Here is a 20825-nt window from a genome sequence, read left to right on the forward strand (position 1 = left end):
AAAGAGATGTATCCATTATGCCCAGGAATCTGGCTGGCATGGCAGTTGGAGCCATCATTTCACTGTGGACAAGTGAGTACACTCTCTACCAAATACGGTAACAAAACAATGAAGGATTTTTCCACGTATGTGTTCTGAAAATATGGCCGCATTCAGGGAGTAAGAAAAAAGATGATCCAAGAAAAGTTAAAAAAAAGACTGTGGCCTTCAACTCTTGGTAGGACTAAGAATGTTTTTCCAACTCCATTTGATTAATTTTCATGCCTGAGTCATTTTAATGGTAATTATATATAGTTTTTGCTGAGATTTTATATCTAATTTCTCGCTAGCTTGCCACAATGACATAGTAATGATTAGTGTGGCTTGCTCCAGGCCGTGTAAATTCAATGAAATCTTATAAAGAACATGTAAATTATTTTTTTATTTAAATCAATTCTCATTAACTAGCATGCGGCACAGACAAAAGAGAAACCATCCATTCTGTCCAAACTGTATTATAATGTCTCGCATAGAAACGATCAGCTAAAACTGCTGCGTATCATAACATGACTATAAAGGTAAGTGCTCTTAAAAGAATTTCCTATTTTGCTGTTTAAGTTGATCTTAAACTTTGTACATTCTGGTTATGTTAATTGTTTGACTAATTGACTGTTTAATAAGCTACGTAAATAAACATAATTGTGTATTCATCAATCAAACCACCACGCGCCGTGCAGATACGGCCCTGGAGCTCTGTGCTTTGCATTTCTTTTATTTCTTAATGAGCATTTCAGTTACAGTGGTATGAGTTAAAGACTTGCAGCAGTCTTATTATTCATAGTATCATGGCAGCTTGGGGCACTAGGTGAGAGCAGAGGCCTATAGAAACATGGTGTAAGAAATCGTCTCTCCCGCAAAGATCTCACAATGTAAATAGTTATGCCCAGGAGAGGAAACAGAGGTGGGGTCACTGACAGATCAGTGGCAAAACTAGGAACAGAATCCAGCTCTTTAGTACTTCAGCCATGAACCACCTTACAGTGGTACAGGTTGAACTTCTCTAGTCTGGCACTTTCGGGACCTGACTGGTGGCAAATCCGAGAATTTGCCGAACCATGGGAGGTCGATATTGTCTAGCAGCAGAGGCATGTAGTCTAGACATACCCAAAGGGATTTACGCAAGGCCACACAGAAAGCCTTAGGTAGAACACAAAATGGAACGTAGTCCTCCAAGTCCCCAGATAACACGGTAACCATCCCTTTTGCCTTCCTTGCTAGATAAAATGTCACTCCCGTTGACTTAGCTACGCACCTACGGGATTCAGGGTCACAAAACCCTCATTGACTTCCCTTATGTCTTTAGTTCCTAAATCCCTTAGGCACTTTGGAGGAAAACCTCCCCATATTTATTATCCAGAATTCATAATATTTTCAAGGTGATTGGATGTTGATTATGTAAACAATCCAGGATTTTGTTGGGTTTTGGTGCTTACATGTAAAAGTTTGGTTTTCTTTTCAAATAGAATTTTAGCCTGATCAAGATCTAACTCACGAAAGGGCTCAGTGGCTAGAATTTCGGGTGGACTATTGGAAGAGAAGGTAAACACACTTTTACATTAATGAAAGTTTATTTTTTATTTTAAATTTAAATCAATTAAATTTCCTTGCTAATCCTTGAAATTGTTGAGGTTTGGGACCTGAACAGACATTATCTATTTGGAGGGGGTAATTTTTTCTATACACACACAGAAAATTACAGACCCAAGGGAAATATTTCAACTGTCAATGTGGAACTCCTTGCCAGAGGAGGTTGTGAAGACCAGGACTTTAACAGGGTTCAGGAAAGAACTAGATAAATTCATGGAGGTAACCAATACTTATTAGCCAGAATGGGTAGGGATGGTGTTCTTAGCCTTTGTTTGCCAGGTGCTGTTGCTTTCCACCTTCCAAGTCCCTTTTCCCTTGGTAACTTCACATGAACTCTGGGTGTGTAAGCCCCTTTGTTCATTTCAGTTGAACATAAGACTGGCCCTACTGGGTCAGACCAAAGGTCCATCTACCCCAGTGTCTTGCCTTCTGACAAAGGCCAACGCCAGGTGTCCCAGGAGTGAACAGAACAGGGACTCATCAAGTGATTCCTCTCCTGTCATCCATTTCCAGCTGCAATTTCACTGGACTGCTCAGAGCTGCTTCTTCCAGGATCCTCCCTCTTCTCGGAGAAACAGACGTTTCATGTAAGGCAGGAGAACGCTGCTTCTTTTTGTCTGAAGTCTGATTACAGGTGAGACAGGGCACAGTTTGAAAATCTAGCCTGGGAAATGTGCCATGCTCTTCTGAGTAGTTGCGGGAACAGTGTCAAGGAAAAGGCATCCCCAGAAAGGACCCTAGTGAAGGCCTTAATACAGTGGATCCCAAACTTTTTACCTTGCGCCCCCCAACTTACCTCTGCCCCACATACACCCTGCCCCCCAGAGCTGGGGCCAGGAGAAGGCCCTCAGCTCTGGAAGGTGGGGATGCAGACAGGGGTAAGAGGGCTGTAGCTGAGGATGCAATCACAGCCGGAAACAGAACTCCGGAAGCAGGGTCAGGAGCCGGGGCCAGGACTGGAGGCGGGTGTTCTGCCCTCCCTGCCCTTCATGACTGGTTTTGTGAGAGATTACAAGTTTAGCCACCTTCTCCAGTTGAACAAGTTCCCCTAACGCTTGGGGATTATAACTAACACAGACATATTGGCTTCATCAAGGACCAGAAGTCTACAGAGGCTGGTACATACTTTTTGTGACAACTCCTTCCAAGTGAATGATGTTGGGATGGTCAAATTGTCCCATGATGCTTGCTTCCCCCAGGAAATCGCGCCGTTGTTTGTCCGTATAGCCCACTTTGAGGGTTTTTATGGCCACCGGAAGCTCACGTTTTCCAGGTAGTTTCAGGCGCCCGCTGCAAACTTCCCCAAATTCTCCTGAAGAGAAGAAAACACCAAAAAAGGAAATAATTATTGTACGTCTGAAAAGCCCCTTGCATCCATATAGACTTTTTGGTATAGTATAACCAGAGCTCGCCAAACCGTGGCGAGCCGCGCAGTTCAGCACACTGCGCATGCACTGATCGCGCTGAGGCGCCATGCCGGGCTATAATCTACTCGCTAGTGGCGAATAGCTTACCTAAATTGTCGAGCACTGGTAATAACAATGACTGAGGATTGCCGACAAATCAGCACAACATACATACACAATAGTAACGCAAGAAAGGACAACTCCAGTTAGCTAATCTGACCTCCTGCGTGAGAAAAGCTGTAGAATTTCATGCACTGAAGATTGATATCAAAGCCAGAATTTTAAGGCTGATCATGAGTATTGCTTTCAAAAAGACACCCAGCCTCCTTTTACAGATTCCAAGTGATGGAGAACCTGCCATATTCCTAGGTAAGTTCTTCCAATGGTGAATGACCCTCACACTTAGAAACTATTTGTTTTTCCTATTACATTCCAGCTCGGCTTTCCCCTTAATATTTTTTTACTCACTTCCTCTTCTTGTTCCCCCCTTTCCCATTTTTTCCTTCTTCCACTCCCGCCCCTCCGTTCTCCCCTATTTATTTTGGTCCTGGACATCCAACGCTTTGGTCACCTGAAGAAGTGGGCTGTGACCACGAAAGCTCAAGATACAATCTACATATTTTGTTAGTCTTTAAAGTGCTACCGGACTATTAGTTGGTTTTTTAAGTTTATCCTGTACAGACTAACTTGGCTACCCCCTGAAGCAACTTAAAAAGTGGTCTTATTTCCAAATTGAGTTTTCCTCACTTCAATGACCAGCCGTCTGATCAAGTTATGCCTTTGTCTGTTAAGTGAAAGAGCCGCTAGCATCAGCTTTCATCTTCTTGTGGAGGTAATTATACACCACGATCAAGTCACTTCTGAAACCTCTCTTTGGTAAGTTAAAATGAGAGCTTCTTTAGTCCCCATTGTAAGGTGAGAGAGGAGACAGCGGAGGTCAGGTGACATCTTTTAATGGACCACTGTTGTTGGAAAGCCCAAGCTGAGTGATAACAGTGAGAGCTTCAGGTTTGAGGAAGGGAATCAGAGTGTCTGAGCTAAACACAGCTTGGGATAGATGGTTATGCATAAGGGGAAACATGCTGGAGGTGGTCACCTGAAAGGAAGTGGACCACTGAGGGCTGAAATGTTATACACAGCAGGTGGGAAGTGGACAATTATGGGTAGCAGACGTGTGGTGTGTTACAACTTGTTGTCATGAGCCATACAGCCAGTGTCCTTGTTAAACCCATGGTGGTTGGTGTCTAGCAGAGTTACGAAATGATGTCTCCAGACTTGTCTTATGGAGGTGTTGTGTGGGTTTCCTTTGAAGATGTGTATTGGAATAGCAGATACGGAGCTCCGTGAAAAGTGTTCGCCCATGGATGACAGAACGTCTTTGTCTCTTCAGTCACTGTGCCCTCAGGTAGACTCACATAAAAAATGATAAACTTAAAAAACAACCAATAGTCCTGCAGCACCATAGAGACTAACAAAACATGTAGCTGTTGTCATGAGTTTCGCGGGCAAAACCCACTTCTTCAGATGATTGTGGCCATGAAAGCTCATGATACCATCTACATGTTTTGTTAGGGTATGTCTACACTTGCACCCTCTTTCGAGAGAGGCATCCAAATGCAACTGAGCGAAATTGCAAATGAAGCGTGGATGTGAATTTCCTACGCTTCAATTGCATATTCGCGTTATGGCGCTATTTCAAAATAGCACTATTTCGAAGAAAGAAAGGTTGTCTAGACGTGGTTATTTCAAAAGAAAACCCTTCTTCTGAAATAATGCTTATTCCTCCTACAACGAGGTTTACCAATTATTTCAGAAGGGTTTTCTTTCAAAATAACCATGTCTAGACAGTGTTTCTTTTTTCGAAATAACGCCATAATGCAAATATGCAAATGAAGCGTGGGAAATTCAGATCTGCACTTCATTTGCAATTTCACTCAGCTGCATTTGCACCCTCTCTCGAAAGAGGGTACAAGTGTAGACATACCCTTAGTCTTTAAGGTGCTGCAAGACTATTTGCTGGGTTTTTTTTTAAGTTTCTCTAGTTATAGACTAACTCAACTACCCCTCTGAAGCTTGTAAACAATGATGAAAAACAAAAAAAATACCTCAGGTATCTAGTCTCTGGGACCAATATACCTGAAGCCACGTGGCAAACAACATTGGAAAGTACATTTTCCACACTACAATTCAGTCTTCAAGTTCTTCTCTGGACTCTTTCCAGCTTTTCAACCACCTTTGTAAAGACTAGATCCCAGAATTAGACCTGGTATTCCAGTGGTAGTCTCACAAGCACTGTTTGCTGAGGTAACCACTCAACCTAGGCATACACTAGTGGTGGGCATGTGAGGGCACTCAACCGTGAGAGCCATGCGCCCCCTCTGCATTCAAAGCATTGCCGGGGTTCAGTCGGCATGCCCCCACATTGTAGGTATGGAGAGGCAATTATCAAAACTGCTCTATTCCAGGAGACCATCTCAGCCCACTGAGATGAAGGAAGGACACTCATGCAACCCACTCACTCTCCTAGGTCGCCTATTGCTGGCATACACAATACAAATATTAGGCTGGCCTGTTCTGTGATTTTGAACAGCAAAGCAATAAGCTCCTCATGATAACCAACTGGAAGACTAAACATATCTCCATACCAGCGCCGATAACTCTTTCAATAGTTATGCAAGACGCTTCAATTTCCTTGGCAAATTCATGGACGGCTTGATTGGGGTCTTCATAGGTATGCGGGTCAATGTAAGTCTTCACTCCTGGCAATTTAACTGTAAACATAAATGAAAATGTCAATGACACACGTAGTGAGGGGTGAGCATAATATGAAGCTTGTTTCTTGTGCTAACTTCACTCACACTGGAGAATATGTCGAAGGGAACCTATCTTCAGGGAAAAATGAATAGCTGAACACTTTGTTAATACTTTGTATCCTGAAATACAATGCAGGTAAGTACTGCTGAAAAATGTTACATGGTTTGTATTATGTATGAAAAATATGGTACATAACTTTCCTCAAATAGAATGATCATGAATTAAAACCTGCCCCGATCACATGTTTGTGACATAACACATCTTCAGGGTTGCACTCCAAACGAATAATAATAATAATAATAAAATATCATTAATAAGCTTTTTCCCTGGGACTCAGGAGGGGAAAGGCACTTTCACAAAAATTATTGTTACTATTATTGTAAGTTTGCTTTGAGAAGCATTAAAGCTACTGCGGAGAAACTACTCATCAGGTTGAGTAAGAGGTTCACAATGCAGTCCTTGAATTGATTGGCGTCCTGCTGTCTGCATTAAACAGCACTGAGTGAGATATGAATTTACTCTAGCACGGAAAAGGTAAAAATTCTTTAGACAAACACTTAGGTTCTTACATAGCAGCATCTTTCATCTGTCCTTACCCCAGCACTTTACAAAAGTTTTGTAAAATCTGACCCTAGATTTACAGAATAATGACTAACAAATTAGGGTTGTTAATTAATATCAGGTAACTCATGTGATTAACTAAAAAAATTAATTGTAATTTACTAAACTAATCAGGATTAAATGCAATTTTAATAAATAAATTACAACTGACATTTAGTAAGCATTTTGGAAATTCTACATTTTCAAAAATATTTATTTCAATTACAACACAGAATACAAAGTATACAGTGTTCATTTCATCTTATCATTTGGACTACAAATATTTGCACTGTAAAATTATAAACAAAAATATGTTTTCAGTTCAGCTCATACAAGTACTGTAGTGAAATCTCTTTATCAGAAAAGTGCAACTTGCAAAGGTAGATTTTTGTGTTACATAACTGCAGTCAGAATTAAAACAATGTAAAACTTCAGTGTCTATAAGTCTAGTCAGTCTTACTTCTTGTTCAGCCATTTGTTAAGAGAAATAAGTTGGTTTACATTTACAGGAGATAATGCTGCCTGCTTCTTATTTACAGTGTCCCTTGAAAGCGAGAACAGATGTTCACATGGCACTTTTGTAGCCAGCATTGAAAGATAATTACATGCCCCTAAACATTCATCTGCCCCTTGATGTTTCTGACACCATTTCAGAGGACATTCTTCCATGCTGACGATGCTTGTTAAAAAAAAATATGCCTTATTTAAATGTATGCCTGAATTCTTTGGGGGGAAATGGTATGTGTCATACTGTTTTACCCATTTTCTGCCATATATTTCATGCTAAGATGATAACCTCGCATATGTTGTTTGTTTTAAGAACACTTTCACTGCAGATTTGACAAAATGCAAAGAAGGTACTTGTGAAATTTTTAATGATACCTACAGCACTCAACTCATGATTTAAGAACCTGAAGTGACTTCCAAAATCTGAGAGGAACAAGGTGTTGAACATGTTTTTAGAAGTCTTACAAGTGCAACAACACTCTGCTGTGGAAACTATAGAGAACTCAAATGACCAAAAAGGAAAATCAACCTTCTGTTGGTAGTATCTAACTCTGATGATGAAATGAACACGTGTCGGTCTGCACTACTTTGGAGCTTTATTGAGCAGAACCTGACTTCACCATGGGCACGTGTCCTCTTGAATGATGGGTTGAAGCATGAAGGGACATATGACTCTTTAGAGTATCTGGCATGTAAATATCTTGTGACACCGGCTATAACAGTGCCACAAGAATGCCTGTTCTCATTTTCAGATGAGAGTGAGAAGTCTTATTATTGCCTTCAAATGTATACAGACTTGTTTGTCTGAACAGCTGGCTGAACAAGCAGTAGGACTATGTGGACTTTCTAGGCTCTCAAGTTTTACATTGTTTTATATTTGAATGAATTATTTTTGTACATATGTCTACGTTCATAAATTCAGCTTCCATGATAAAGAGATTGCATTACAGTATTATCATTAGGTGAACTGAAAATTATTTGTTTACAATGCAAATATTTGTAATATAAAAATAAATATGTAAAAATGAGAACTGTAACTTTCACATGCTGTGTTGTAATTCATATCAAAATATGGGAAAATATAGAAAACACCCACGCATATTTACATAATTTTTTATTATTGTTTAACATTGTGACTGTGATTAATTTTTAAATCTCATGACAGCCCTAATAAGAACCCTTGGTATTTTTGTAGTACTTCACATGTTCAACTCCATGAGAGCTAAGGTGGGATAAGTTTAATTACTGAGGTAATGTTGACTAAAAACTATGCTTTAATTAAATCAGTCATTCGAACCTCATCTCTGCAAAGATTTATGCAAATGCTTAACTACACACACGAGTGCTCCTGCTGAAGTCAATGGGACTATTCCTATGCATCAAGTTAAGCACGTGCTTAAGTCTTTGCTGGATCGGGGTCTTATTGCATAATAGATTTAACTAATAGATACCAACTGACCATTTGTTGAAGAAACTGCTATTGTTGGTCATGATTTTTGGACCACGCAAAGCCAGTAACAGAAGCTGTGCAACAGGTGCATATTTAGTATTTGAAATCTCTACTCACTGTGGCCATTATGAAAATGCATCTTTTCTTCTTCTGGATCTTGTTTGGCTTTGCTGTACCCACACCGCCTGGAACAGAATAAGCTCCGTTCAATCAGGCACCAGAAACCATTTCATGTAGTCAATCGTATGAAGCACAAGAACCCAGAACAGATTTGCAGGCAGCCGACATACCTCTGTCTTGCTGCGGGAATTGTATGTCGGTTTTATGGCATCAAAGCATTCACCTTCGTCTTTTCTCTATTGTTTCAGGAGATTTTTAAATTTGCCACTTCCCAGCTGGTCTCAGTGGTAGATCTTAAAGCACTTTACAAAGGAGGCCAGACTCACTACTGCCATTTCACAAATGGGAAACTGAGGCCCAGAGTGCTGAAATGATTTGCCCAGGGTCTCCAACCCATGTGGGAACCAAGCAAGAGCCTAACCTTCCATGGTAGTGCAAGGTGACAAGGGAATAGCAGCTAACCTCCCACCGCCGGAGACTCCACCCATAACTCAGCAGGGTCAGGTGACTAACGGCAGACTGCTGATTGGACACCAACAGGTATAAAGCTTCCTGTTCCTTTCTCATCCCTTGTCTGAGCACCTAATTGCCAGACTTCTGGGACCAAGTTCCTGCCTTCTCACTTGTTATTCGCTTCTTTGTTCTCCATTTACTGGTTCTGGCTTTGGTTCTTGGTGTGACTTCTGGTAACCCTCAGGCATGCCTGTAACCCTCCAGTGTAACCCTCAGGCATGCCTTCCGACTCTGCTTCCAGGTGTGACCTATGACATGCCTGCTGGCCATGGCCCTGACTCCAGACTCTCACCACTAGACTCCTGTAGGGGAACACTTTAATCTTCCTAATCACTGTTTAAAAGCTCTTCAAGTAGCTGTCTTGTCACAAACCAATTCTACTAGCCAGATCATTGGAATTACAGTTCATCCGCAAATTCAATTCTCATGCTAATGGACTCAATCCTGATGAAGGATGGTTGGGACATTATCAACCTAACAGTCAATGAAGGTGAAAACAGCTCTTTGTGTAGATTCCTATGTCAGGAAGGATACTAACAATTGACTTTGATTCTTATCTGCTTCGTTTTAAGAACCCAACTTTCAGATACTGATTCCCTTTACCTTCCTGATTTTCTATACCCTCAGTTCCCTGTCTCCCATGGCCCTCCTTTTTTTCTTTCCCCTCCCCCTTGCCTCTCCTATTTATTTTGGGTCTACACATCCTAAACTCAAAACTCCTATCGTCTGAAGAAGTGGGTTGTGCCCACAAAAGCTCGTGATAGCATTGTTGTTAGTCTATAAAGTGCTATCAGACCATTTGTTGTTTTTCTCACCACTAGGTCAGACTGTCTATGTTCTGTGCCCTAACCTCCTCCATAAATGGTTATTAAACAGACTGTTTAGCTTGGGAAACATGGAGTCCTCTCCTGTTCTGAGCCAGCATGTGGCATAAGAAACAGGCTGAGTGTGGTCAGTCTAGTGAGACCCACCGCAAAGTCCGGTGTGAGATTGACGGGCAAAGAAACCAGCACTTAGAAACAGAGCAAAGCAGCAGCTGTGAGACACACCCATCCATGGGGTGTCCCACAAATTAGATGGCTATAAGGATCCAATCCATGGATACAACCAACTGGGTTCACCAGGTCCACAGTAGAACAGAGCCAGTTGGAACATGTGTGTCCCCCCCCAAATAAAATTTAAACTCCTTGTCAAAACTTGAAACAACCAAAACTGACATTTGGATGCTTTTCAGCAAACCAAAAAGTTTTCAGATGAAAATTCCCCCAAATAAAAGCTCCAAACTGTCAAAAATGTAAAAATTATGCCGTAAATGAAATACTTCGTCATTTTCTACTAAAATATTTTCAGTTTGTGTGCTTCAGATTTTGGATCACACAAAACCTTTACATTTTGTCATGGAAATCAGGCACTTTCCACGATTTTTTTAGTGTATCAAAACACCAATTGTTCATTAAAAAAAGAGCATTTTCTACTAAGCCAATTTCTCTGAAGAGCATGAGTAACACCCTCTTCTGTTTACCTCTGAAAGCAAACAAGCTTGTCTGTCCGTCAGATTCAAATCTCTCATCTGAATCCCTCACCTGTGAATACTCTATCTTAATATTACCTCTCTCATTAAATGGGTCTCCTGAAAATGTTATTGTATGGAGATGCCTACAACAAAACTGGAAATTAAACCTTTAATTTCTCACACAGAATGAACCGAGAATACACTGATGCACAGTGGTTGATGGTTTACTGCCTAGCTTGGTATTCAGAGAGCCAGGAGAAATGTGTTATTTTTGGTTGTGGCCATCTTTGGAATTCTGTAATATATACAGCAGCATGTCACATTAGCTTATAAAATCAGGGTCTGGAACCCCCAAAAGCACCATTAAAACAAGCCTCAACTTAATACACCAAGCCAAACTGCAGCTGGTGTAGAATTGGCTTTCAAGCAACGGTTCCGCATTGCAAACAAACCATTGTAGGAAACCTGTCTATTACATATTATCTGCTTTATCTGTCACCAGTACACAGTCTTAACCAGACAAATATACATTAACCCCATTTTTGGCTTAAATCCTACTACTTCTCTTCTGGAATTTTAACTATGTTTTTGTTTTGGATATTTTTTTGTGAGAAAGGTTTCTCGGTTCGTTTGTTTGTTCCTTCCTTCCACCTTCCTATACACTCCATTTAAATTATATTTACTGTAAATTAGCAAATATAACCCGCGAGTTATACATGTTTTTACCAACCATGCCCTCCCCCCCACAGGGTAGACATGTCCGTGTCTTCTACAAGTTGATTTTTACTCCTTGGAGTCTCCCCGGGGGCATCAGTTCCTCTAAACAGCTCTTCCTGCCCCCTCACGCCCCCATTAGAAGGCAGCAGAAGTCTCTGTGGGTTATATACATCCGCAGGTAATCTAATATTTTTTTTACACGATAGAAAAACCACAGGTAATACACAAGTGCATGTTATACATGGACACAGCTTATATTAGCTAATTTATGGTAATTTCTTCCTTCCTTCCTTCCTTCCTTCCACTCCATTTAAATTATATTTAATCCTTTCCATCCAAAAAGAAATAACTTCAGGATAATCAGTTATATGACATGCTTTTTAATATTAATCTTCTCTCAGATATGGGTTGTTATTGGCAGAAAAAAAATCCAAATACTGTGTTTATAAAAGGCATTGGGGGTGGGGCTGATGTAAATAGTACCGCACTGTTATATAATCCCGATTTTCACACACGCATTTATTTTTAACACTGATCATAAAAGATGCAAAACAGAGATGCCTTCATCACTGTAATTCGATGGAGGCGGGAGATAATGTAGATGTTGTAGGTCTTTTCTATACCACATATTGTGAAGATATAAAGATCTTGATACCTGCTTTCTCTCCACTGATCTGAAGAAATTGGATAACACACTCAATAAGTCAGTAAATGCCTAGGTCTCTGCTGATTTATGTCTGCTGAGTATCTGGACCAGTATCAGTAGCATAAAAGCAATGTCCCCAAGCAACATTTTGTCCGTAAGTCCGAAGAGGAAGACCGCAATCATAACTCGCGCTGTTTTTTAATAAAAAGTAGAAGGGGCGGAGAGACATTTCGATTTTAAATATTCTCATGGCATCGTGTCTGATGTAAAACCTCCTTCCACCCTGGCAAGCAGCTCATCAAATATTTATGGGTCAGATCATAAAAGGGAGGTTGTAAAATGGCCCTTTGACAGGTTTAGAACATAGAAAGTGGAAGGGAAGAAAGATGAAGAGTACGATTGGCTAACGGTAGGGCTGAACCACTGAATGTTGCCTAGTGTAATAGAATTCGCTCCCCAAGAGGAAAGAGAGATTATCCGATGTCAGGAAATGAGGTGAAGAAACCCTGGACTTCCTGGATGGAAGAGGACATCCAATCACTGGCCTTGCCCTTCAGGTTCATGCACATCTTCACCTGGCTGTGTGCGGTGGGTTATGTGATACCCCACAGGCCTTCAGCCTGCCAGAGGAGCACTGGTGAACAAAGCTAGGGTGTGAGTGAAGGAATGCTTGAGTTATCACGTTGGCCCCTCCACACTGGCCGGAATCTAACCTGTAATGCCCGGGCTCCTTTGGGCTTCGCAGAAACAGCATGCGACACTCCCATGCTTCAGGTGATGTGCTGTCCTGAGCTGTGTCCTGTGTCCACGTTTCTCCGTCTCCAGGGATTTGTACGACTGTCTCAGGGGAGTTAGACACCCCATGCTGCTCCCCCTCCCCACCACGGAAAGGATAAAAGGAGCACCCAGCAGGCTGAGAAGGCCTCTGAGTCCACCAGGATGGGTGCGTGGCCGCTAAGGTAGCCCCCAAAGCACCTGTCCCCAGCGAGCAGCGGACGTGAGTGTGGTACTCAGGGTGACGCTGAATGCTGGTCACTGCAGCATTAGCTCCCTTCTGAAAATTCAGGGTGTCGCTTGTCCGTAAAAGCCAAGGTTATTTCTGGGCGTGCAGTGTTCCAAGCGTTCTTCTCTTAGGGCAGTTGAAGATCAGGACACTACTGTGAGGCACTAGGCACTATAAAACGACAGTTCCTGTCCCAACGACCATATAGTCTATGACCTTGAGCTGGCCAAGACTTGTGGGCCAACTTAACTTTCGGCACTGACTGGGACTCAATGGCAAAACCCCCCAGGGACAGAATTTCGCTCTGTCAGCAGTCCCAGTGACGTCAGTGTGGAAGGCCGTGGTGTCCAACATGGTAGCCACTAGCCATATGCGGCTATTTGGCCCATTGAGCGTGGCTAGTTCACTGCCGTGGTAGCCACTACAGCGGCTACAGCTTCAGAATTGGTTGGCCACCGGGGATTAAGGCTTTGTAGGATCCAGGCCTAAGCAACGTGGGGTTTTCATTTTCTGGGTGTTTTCTCTCTCGATATATAAAAAACCCATCATTCATCACTCTGTGTCCTGCAGCCCCTCCCTCCACCCTCAGCGTGTGGCCTCCCCCTGCTGCTGTGCTCCCGGCAGCCACGAGCCATGTGGCCTGTCCCCTCCTCTGTGCTCAGTGGGGGGTTAGGATGGGCTCAACACCCCAGGAGACTGGGGGGAGAGAGCTGGGTCTGCCGTGGCCTTGGCTGAGGAGGGGGGGGTTAAGATTAGGCTGCGGTGGGGGGAGGGATGGGAAGGGGAAAGAAAGGGCCAGGGCTGGGCGGTGAGAGGAGTGGGGGGACAGAAAGGGCCCAGGCTGGTGCAGCACGGGTGTGGGGGAGAGAGAAGAGCCATAGCCCGGCTGTGCCCAGTGGCTGTAGGGAGGAGCTGGGGTTGCCTACCCCCCACAAGAGGGGGGTAGGCAAGCATAGCATGCAGGGGGCCCAACCCCCTAGTATTAAGGACCACCGAACTATTGTGCACACCAGGAAGTGCTCGATATAAACTCTGTATTTATGGCGTTAAACACCAGTCCAAGCAGTACATGCTCCACAGCATCAATGCATCCCACACCCAGTGACACACCAATCGGGGCTTCGTCTGCCTGGTTTGACTCCTTGTCTTCAGCTCGGGAGCCCTGGCTGTACATGATGAGTGGAGCCAGGAAAGGGGACTCCTCCCTGCTAATGTGATACTAACTATATCCTGGGCTAGACACACTCAGGGTGCGTCTAGACGACATTCCTCTTGTGAAAGAGGAATGCAAATGAGGGAAATCGAAAATGCAAATGAAGGACTGATTTACAAATCTTGCAGTTCATTTGCATAATCTCTTCTGATCGGTTTTTGGAAGAGATTTTTTCGGAAAAAAAAAGCTATCTAAACGGGGTTCTTTCGGGAAAAAAAACCCTTTCTCGAAAGAAGCTTGTAAACCTAATTTTTTCAGGAATAAGGGTTCTTTCCAAAAAGGGTTTTTTCCCCAAAAGAACCCCGTCTAGACTGCTTTTTTTTAATCTCTTCCAAAAAAGCAATCAGAAGAGATTATGCAAATGAAGTGTGAGATTTGTAAATCTGCACTTCATTTGCATTTTCAATTTCCCTCATTTGCATTCCTCTTTCGAAAGACAAATGTAGTCTAGACGCACTCAGAGACTGAAGATAGTCCTAGGATTGACTGAAATCAATGGCTCTACTTGGTATTTAGAAGCCAATTTAAGACCAAGCATCCTCCTCTTGTTGTTATTCATCCTTGTCTAAAATGGATGCTCCTCCTAGTGAAAAGTGCTCTCCCTCTTCCCTCTCCCTTTCCCCCGTCCCTTAGGAGCAGTACACACAAGATGGCTTTTTTGTTCCAGATTCCTAGCTGGTGTGGTGATGGACCTCACACCAGCTGAGAATCTGACCCATTGCATTACTCTGAAAACTCCTCTGTATGCTGCTTTCACAGAATTATAGAGCACTAGGATCTCGAGAGGTCATCAAATCCATCCCCTGCCCTTGCAGCAGGACCAAGCACCATCAGATCATTCCTGAGAGATGCCTCTCTCACCTGCTCTTAAATATCTCCAGTGACGGAGAGATATTTAAGAGCAGGTTGGATAGAGATCTACCTGGGATGATCTAGATGGTGCTTGGTCCTCTCGAAGGGCCCCGGCTTGGGTAGCAGCGTCAGAGGAGGATGCGAATTCTGCCTCTGCTCTTATGGGTAGCGAGGCTGTAGGGCTCAGAAAGGGCGCGGGTTGAACTGTGGCTCTGCTCATTCACAAAGCAAATACACGGCTTTCTCTCAAACGGCGCTTGTGCTAAGCGAAGGGCAAGGTTCTCCAGCGTTTTGCAACATTCGCCTGGCACAGTTTATAAATGTCAATGACAGCAGCTGAAATTGTACCGGTGCTGTGTTCTGCTCCTCACAAGGGCCGCTTCACAGGCTCTCTCGGCGATTTCCCCACCCTCTTTGGCCTACTCTCTACCGTGCCGTCCTGTATTTGACCTCAGATGGACTGGGCAGGCTTACAAAAGGAAGTTTTGAAAGCACAACAGAAGTATTTTTAGCCTTTGTTCTTCCTCACTTGTTGCATTGGACAGCTCTTTGCCTTCTGCAGGAACAACTAAATCGAATGTCAACAAGAAACCGTTTTCCTCCCTTTGCAGGAAGCTGACTCTAAAGTGCTTTTTTGTAAATCCCTTTAAAGAGGCTGCCTTGTCATCCTACAGAACAGTTGATAGCCTCCATGCCCGGAAGCAACTTCTCCCCTTGGCCTCTTTCCAGAACCACCGCTTGCTACAATAAGATACTCCCTACAGTGACAGGAATAAATTTAGGGGTGATTTAGAGGTAAAACTTTCCATTTCAGCCTGTCTCTTCCCCATGAAGCTATATCTCTTGGACCGCTTACTTTTTCCCTCCTCTCATTCATATACTTTGATAAACAAAATGGATAGGGCCATTTTCATTTCCTGGGCTTTTGGGCATCTTCTTTCCTTCTCAATGGGTAGGTTCAAGCTTCCGGTCATTGGCCACTCTTTATGTTTATACCTCGTCGAGGAAATCAGGGCATGAAGCAATAATACCTGCATTTCCGCAGGACCACGTGAATATGTGCAATCAACCTACTGGAAACTTTCTTTTTATGTCAGCATCACATAACCAACTAGTTCAAGCAGTAACTAAATATAACCATGGAACATTTGGCAGCCAAACGCGTCAGACTAAGATACTGATTTCTGTATTTTAATGTCAGGATTTCAAGACTCACAAGTCTGCTTCAAAAATCATGATGTGCTTAAAATATCACAATTGGGGGGGGGGGGGGACTTTTTATTTCCCTTCTAGGTTTTGAGCTTGTCGGATTCGTGTTTTTAGCCTTTGCACTGTAATCAAGAGGGCTAGGGAAACAGAGTGCCATACATAATCACCTGACTCCAGGGGCTGGGGATTTGAGAAAAACACCCAACTAGATAGAGTCATGACACAATCATGAGAATTGGCAATAAAAAACTTCACAGACATTTTCTGTGCCTTGTGCCTGTGTAAGCTCAATAGATCTGATGCATTTCTTAGATATGAATATTTGTATTGCCACCAGCTGGAATCAATTGTGTTTAAGGAGCACAAAATATTAAAACTACCCACCAAACTCCAGGCATTTTGGAAGGGCTCTAATCCTTCCTGCTACCGGGCATGAATCAATCTCTAGCCAATGCAAGTCAGATGGAAACTTTCCTAGAGGTATGTTAGCTACTGTACGGTTCTTACAGCTTCCCGTGAAGCATCTGATGTTGCCACTGGTAGAGACAGGATACCAGGCTAGATGGACGGTGGGTCCGACCCACTCTGACCGTTCTTATGCCCCACCCAGGAAACTACACAACAACTAAGATCTAGCTCCGCAGAATCTTGATCCTCTTTGGGGGACAGCTTCATGCATTTCTATTGTGTCTTCAGAGTAAGGCATGACCAAAATGGGTAGCTCTCAGTTTCAGTTTTATATATATATATACTACAGACTTGGACAGATGTTTCTTGGGTGTGATTCTACAAGCCGTTGTCCGGGCTTAGCCAGTTGGGCACTGTCTGCCTGGACCTCCCCTTCACTGATTCAGAAAAAAATAAAGCATAGTTCTCACTTCTGCAATGATCCAAATTCTCATCCAAATAATATAAAAGCATCCCTCATTTTATTAGTCAGCAGAATGACACCACATCAGCTTGGAAACTAGTTATGCAACATGGAAAGGAATCAGGAACACGTTGAACCTCTCTAGTCCCGCACACACTGGTCTGGCAACATCCATGGTCCGACGTGATTTCAGTTAGCTGGAAGCCCACTTAGCATGGGCATGGCCAAGTTTCCCACGGTCCCATAAAGTTTGTTTACAGCCACCTGGCTGGCTCTCAGGGTTCTGGGCTGTGATTTAGCTCTAATTTACCCCAAAATGTCTTCTAAGAGCCCAGCAAGCAGTGGAAGTGCTGGTAATACTGCTGGAGAACATTGACCTCCCATGGTTTGGCAAATTCTCTGGTTTGGTACCAGTCAGGTCCCAAGGGTGTCAGACTAGAGAGGTTCAACCTGTAGCTTGTAGGCCAGGCTACCAGCTCTCAGTACAAAGGAACATTGCTAGCCGTAGCATGGCACCGGAAGAAACAACACGCACCTCGCAGCCATGCATGCCACATGCCATGAAATGCCACAACTTTACTCTTGTCTTTTGGCCATGAAATGCCACAACTTTACCCTTACAGGCGAGAAGCAGAAAGTGTCCACACATGCATATATGAGCTTTGATGTCACGATGACACATGACACTTTTGCTGTGTGGCCGGGGTCATTCCAGCATGGAATCACACGTCAGATTCTCCATGGTGACCCGGTTCTTACGGGAAAATAGTATTGTGCCTCAGGCGAGGCTATTCCCAGCTGTTGAGACAAACAAGCGGGGTGTTCGGGCAGATGAGACAGCCAATGCAGCCCAGTGCAAGCAAGGAAGAGAAAGCCAGGCTATGCACATTACACAGGGAAGTAGGACATCCAAGAGAACAGGTGGATCTACTGACCATATTAGGCTCGGATACACAACAGCGCGCAGGGAAGAAGCCCACCCATGAACGCAGCAACTGAAAAGCAAACAAAAAGGCCCAGAATAAGGCATCAATCCCACTTCCCTAGGAAGGTGCAAAATAGCTTTGTGGACCCTTTCACGTGGCCTGATCGCATTAGGACCCTGGAAATGCGGGCTTTACGATTTACACAGCAGGGGCTGTAAAATGGAGAACGTTTCCTGGAGAAACAGTATGGTCCCCGATCCTTGGACGCATTTAAGCCTAGGCTTTATTTTACTCAGGTAAATGTTCCCCCTGGAGTAAATGGGGCTGCCCGTGTACTTAAGTTAAGTAAGTGTCTGGCATGCCGGTTGTTAAGTGACACAGAATGTGTTCACACAGAATGTGTTCAGTACGATCATGCTGTAACCTGTGAGTATTGTGTTCAAAAGGGTATGAACCTGGGCCTGTATTTTGCAAACACAAGAGCCTGATCTACACTAGGGGCAAAGTTCAAATGAGGATACGCAATTCCAGTTATGATAATTGTGTAGCTGGAGTGGATGTACCTTGATTCGAACTGGGCATCGTCCCCACAGCAGGAGGTTGATGGGAGATATGCTCCCGTGTACGTCCCTTACTCCTCACGAGAAGTAGAAGTACCAATGCTAATGGGGGCACCCTCAGCATTTGATATAGCAGGTCCTTACCAGACCCACTTAATCAAACGCCAGTAGATCAATCTCCAGAGCGTCGATCCGCAGGTAAGCATAGACATAGCATTAGGAAGAGTGCCACAAGGAGTATTTGTGCACCGCAGCATTCAGTATACTAACTATTCTCAGAGGGGTGGCCGGATTAGTCTGTACCTCTCAAAACAACCAGCAGACCTGTGGCACCTTAGAGACTAACACCTATAACTGATCATGAGCTTTTCGTGGGGAAAACCCACTTTATCAGATGAGTTGGAGTGGAAATTACAGATCCAGGGTACATATAACAGTAAAAGCAGTGACCTACCTATCCTTGCAAACCTTAGTGACACACCCTAAAAGTTTACTTGTTAAGCAGTGTTGCCAATGCCCGTGATTTTGTTACCACACTGACGATATTTGGTCAAAAACCTTGAAAATGCAAACACAAAGGGATCAAAAATCAGAAGCTGAGACAAAGAACAGCATATTTTATTGATTTTTAAGTCCTGACTCACATTCTTGGGGTCAGATTTTTGTATCCGTTCAGTTCCCCCTTAGCGTCTGGTTCACACTGCCATTAAAAACCTGATTCGGGTTCATGGGGCTGGGTTAAGGGGCCGTTTAGTTGCAGTGCAGCCATTTGGGATTGTGCTGAAGTCTGGGGTGTGGGACTCTGCAAAGTGTGTGTATATGTGAGAGGGGTCCCAGAACTTCAGCTGTACCCCAAGCCTGAATGTCTATACACTATCCATGGGTGTCTAATTGCACTGTCGACACATTTAAAAAGCACCTGGATTTGCAAAAGAACCAAGCATGCTAGAAGGTGAATTTTATGGAAGCTGGGCCATTATACAGGTTCCTAAACAGGAGCGGAGCTCTTCTGAAAATCTGGCTCCAACTGCCAACACTGAGTACTTGTAAAGGTCACCCTGAATTCTTTGGAAAAGTTGGCCTCGCATTTCAGTGGAGTTGTTCAGGCGTAAGTGAAAACAGACTAGATCATGCTCTGCTACCAACATATTGCATATCAACATATTATAATCCAATTGCAGTGTCTGGGCTCCAAATGAAGCCAAGCGCTCTAGGAATACCTTGGTATCAGATGCGCTCTGATTCGTTACAACCCACTGAGTCTGCCGACTCCGTTAATGAGCACACATATTGCAGATACCAACCCACGCGCTGCCGCTATTAATCAATGCAGCAAGAGCACTGCAAGCTGACAGATAACACAAGGCCAATTTGGCTTGCACCTTGTCTACTTGCGGCGACCAGAGATGCAGCTGTAAGTGGCCAATGTGCACTATTCTGGTCCCGAGGAGTTATCTGTTATAAGGAACATAAGCATCGTTCTTAGGGCTAACAAGCTATTCCCATGGGGTAGGCTTTCAAAGGCTACATCTGGAGACGACATTAATGGAAGACTTTTTCATAGAATCCTATGTTGGGAAGAGACCTCAGGAGTAATTGAGTCCAGCCCCCTGCCCAAAGCAGAACCAACCCCAACTAAATCAACCCAGCCAGGGCTTTGTCAAGCCAAGACTTAAACACGTCTAGGGATGGAGATTCCACCACCTCCTTAGATGACCCTTCCTGAGTTTTTCCTAATATCCCACCTAGACCTCCCCCACTGCAACTTGAGCCCATTGCTCCTTGTTCTGCCATCTGCCACCACTGAGAACAGCCTCTCTCCATCCTCTTTGGAACCTCCCTTCAGGACGTTACAGGCTGCTCTCAAATCCCCCCTCACTCGTCTCTTCTGCAGACTAAATAAATCCAAACCCCTCAGCCTCTCCTTGTAAGTCATGTGCTCCAGCCCCTGAATCATTTTGGTTGTCCTCCAGCCCTAAGATGAAGGGATGGCTATTTCTGTATAGCAAGAACAGACTCTTCTCTCAACCAGCAGAAGAACGTTAGGTACCACAAGTTGTGGGGAGAAATAAGTCCAGCTTGTCTAGTTTCAAGACTCGGTTTTAGGGCTACCCTTCAAACTTTCCTCCTCTGTGTATGGGATCTTCCTAGCACTGTCTGCAAAGACTTACCCAGTTTGCATGATGAGACCTGTCACCAAGCTACCAGCTGAATTCACCCCACACGAGAGGGCACTGCCTAAGAGCAGAGTGGCCATTAAGGTGACGACCTCAGTTTTT

General features: G+C 43.6%; 1 protein-coding gene across 16 annotated transcripts in view; it reads right to left on the reverse strand.

The window, feature by feature from the left end:
• EPHA5 (EPH receptor A5) overlaps positions 1-20825 on the reverse strand; it is a 259608-nt gene that overhangs the window by 28228 nt on the left and 210555 nt on the right. For 10 of the 16 annotated variants that reach the window (XM_075929256.1, XM_075929255.1, XM_075929250.1 and 7 more), the window contains 4 exons: positions 17996-18055; positions 8521-8588; positions 5678-5803; positions 2753-2938 (listed from right to left, as the gene is read on the reverse strand). In XM_075929256.1, coding sequence (XP_075785371.1) covers positions 2753-2938; positions 5678-5803; positions 8521-8588; positions 17996-18055 — 440 coding nt within the window. The remainder of the gene's footprint in view (positions 1-2752; positions 2939-5677; positions 5804-8520; positions 8589-17995; positions 18056-20825) is intronic. The other 6 variants (XM_075929258.1, XM_075929257.1, XM_075929251.1 and 3 more) reach the window with 1 other exon arrangement.

This window comes from Pelodiscus sinensis, chromosome 5, assembly GCF_049634645.1.
Source record: "Pelodiscus sinensis isolate JC-2024 chromosome 5, ASM4963464v1, whole genome shotgun sequence".
In the NCBI taxonomy this organism is placed as follows: Eukaryota; Metazoa; Chordata; order Testudines; family Trionychidae; genus Pelodiscus; species Pelodiscus sinensis.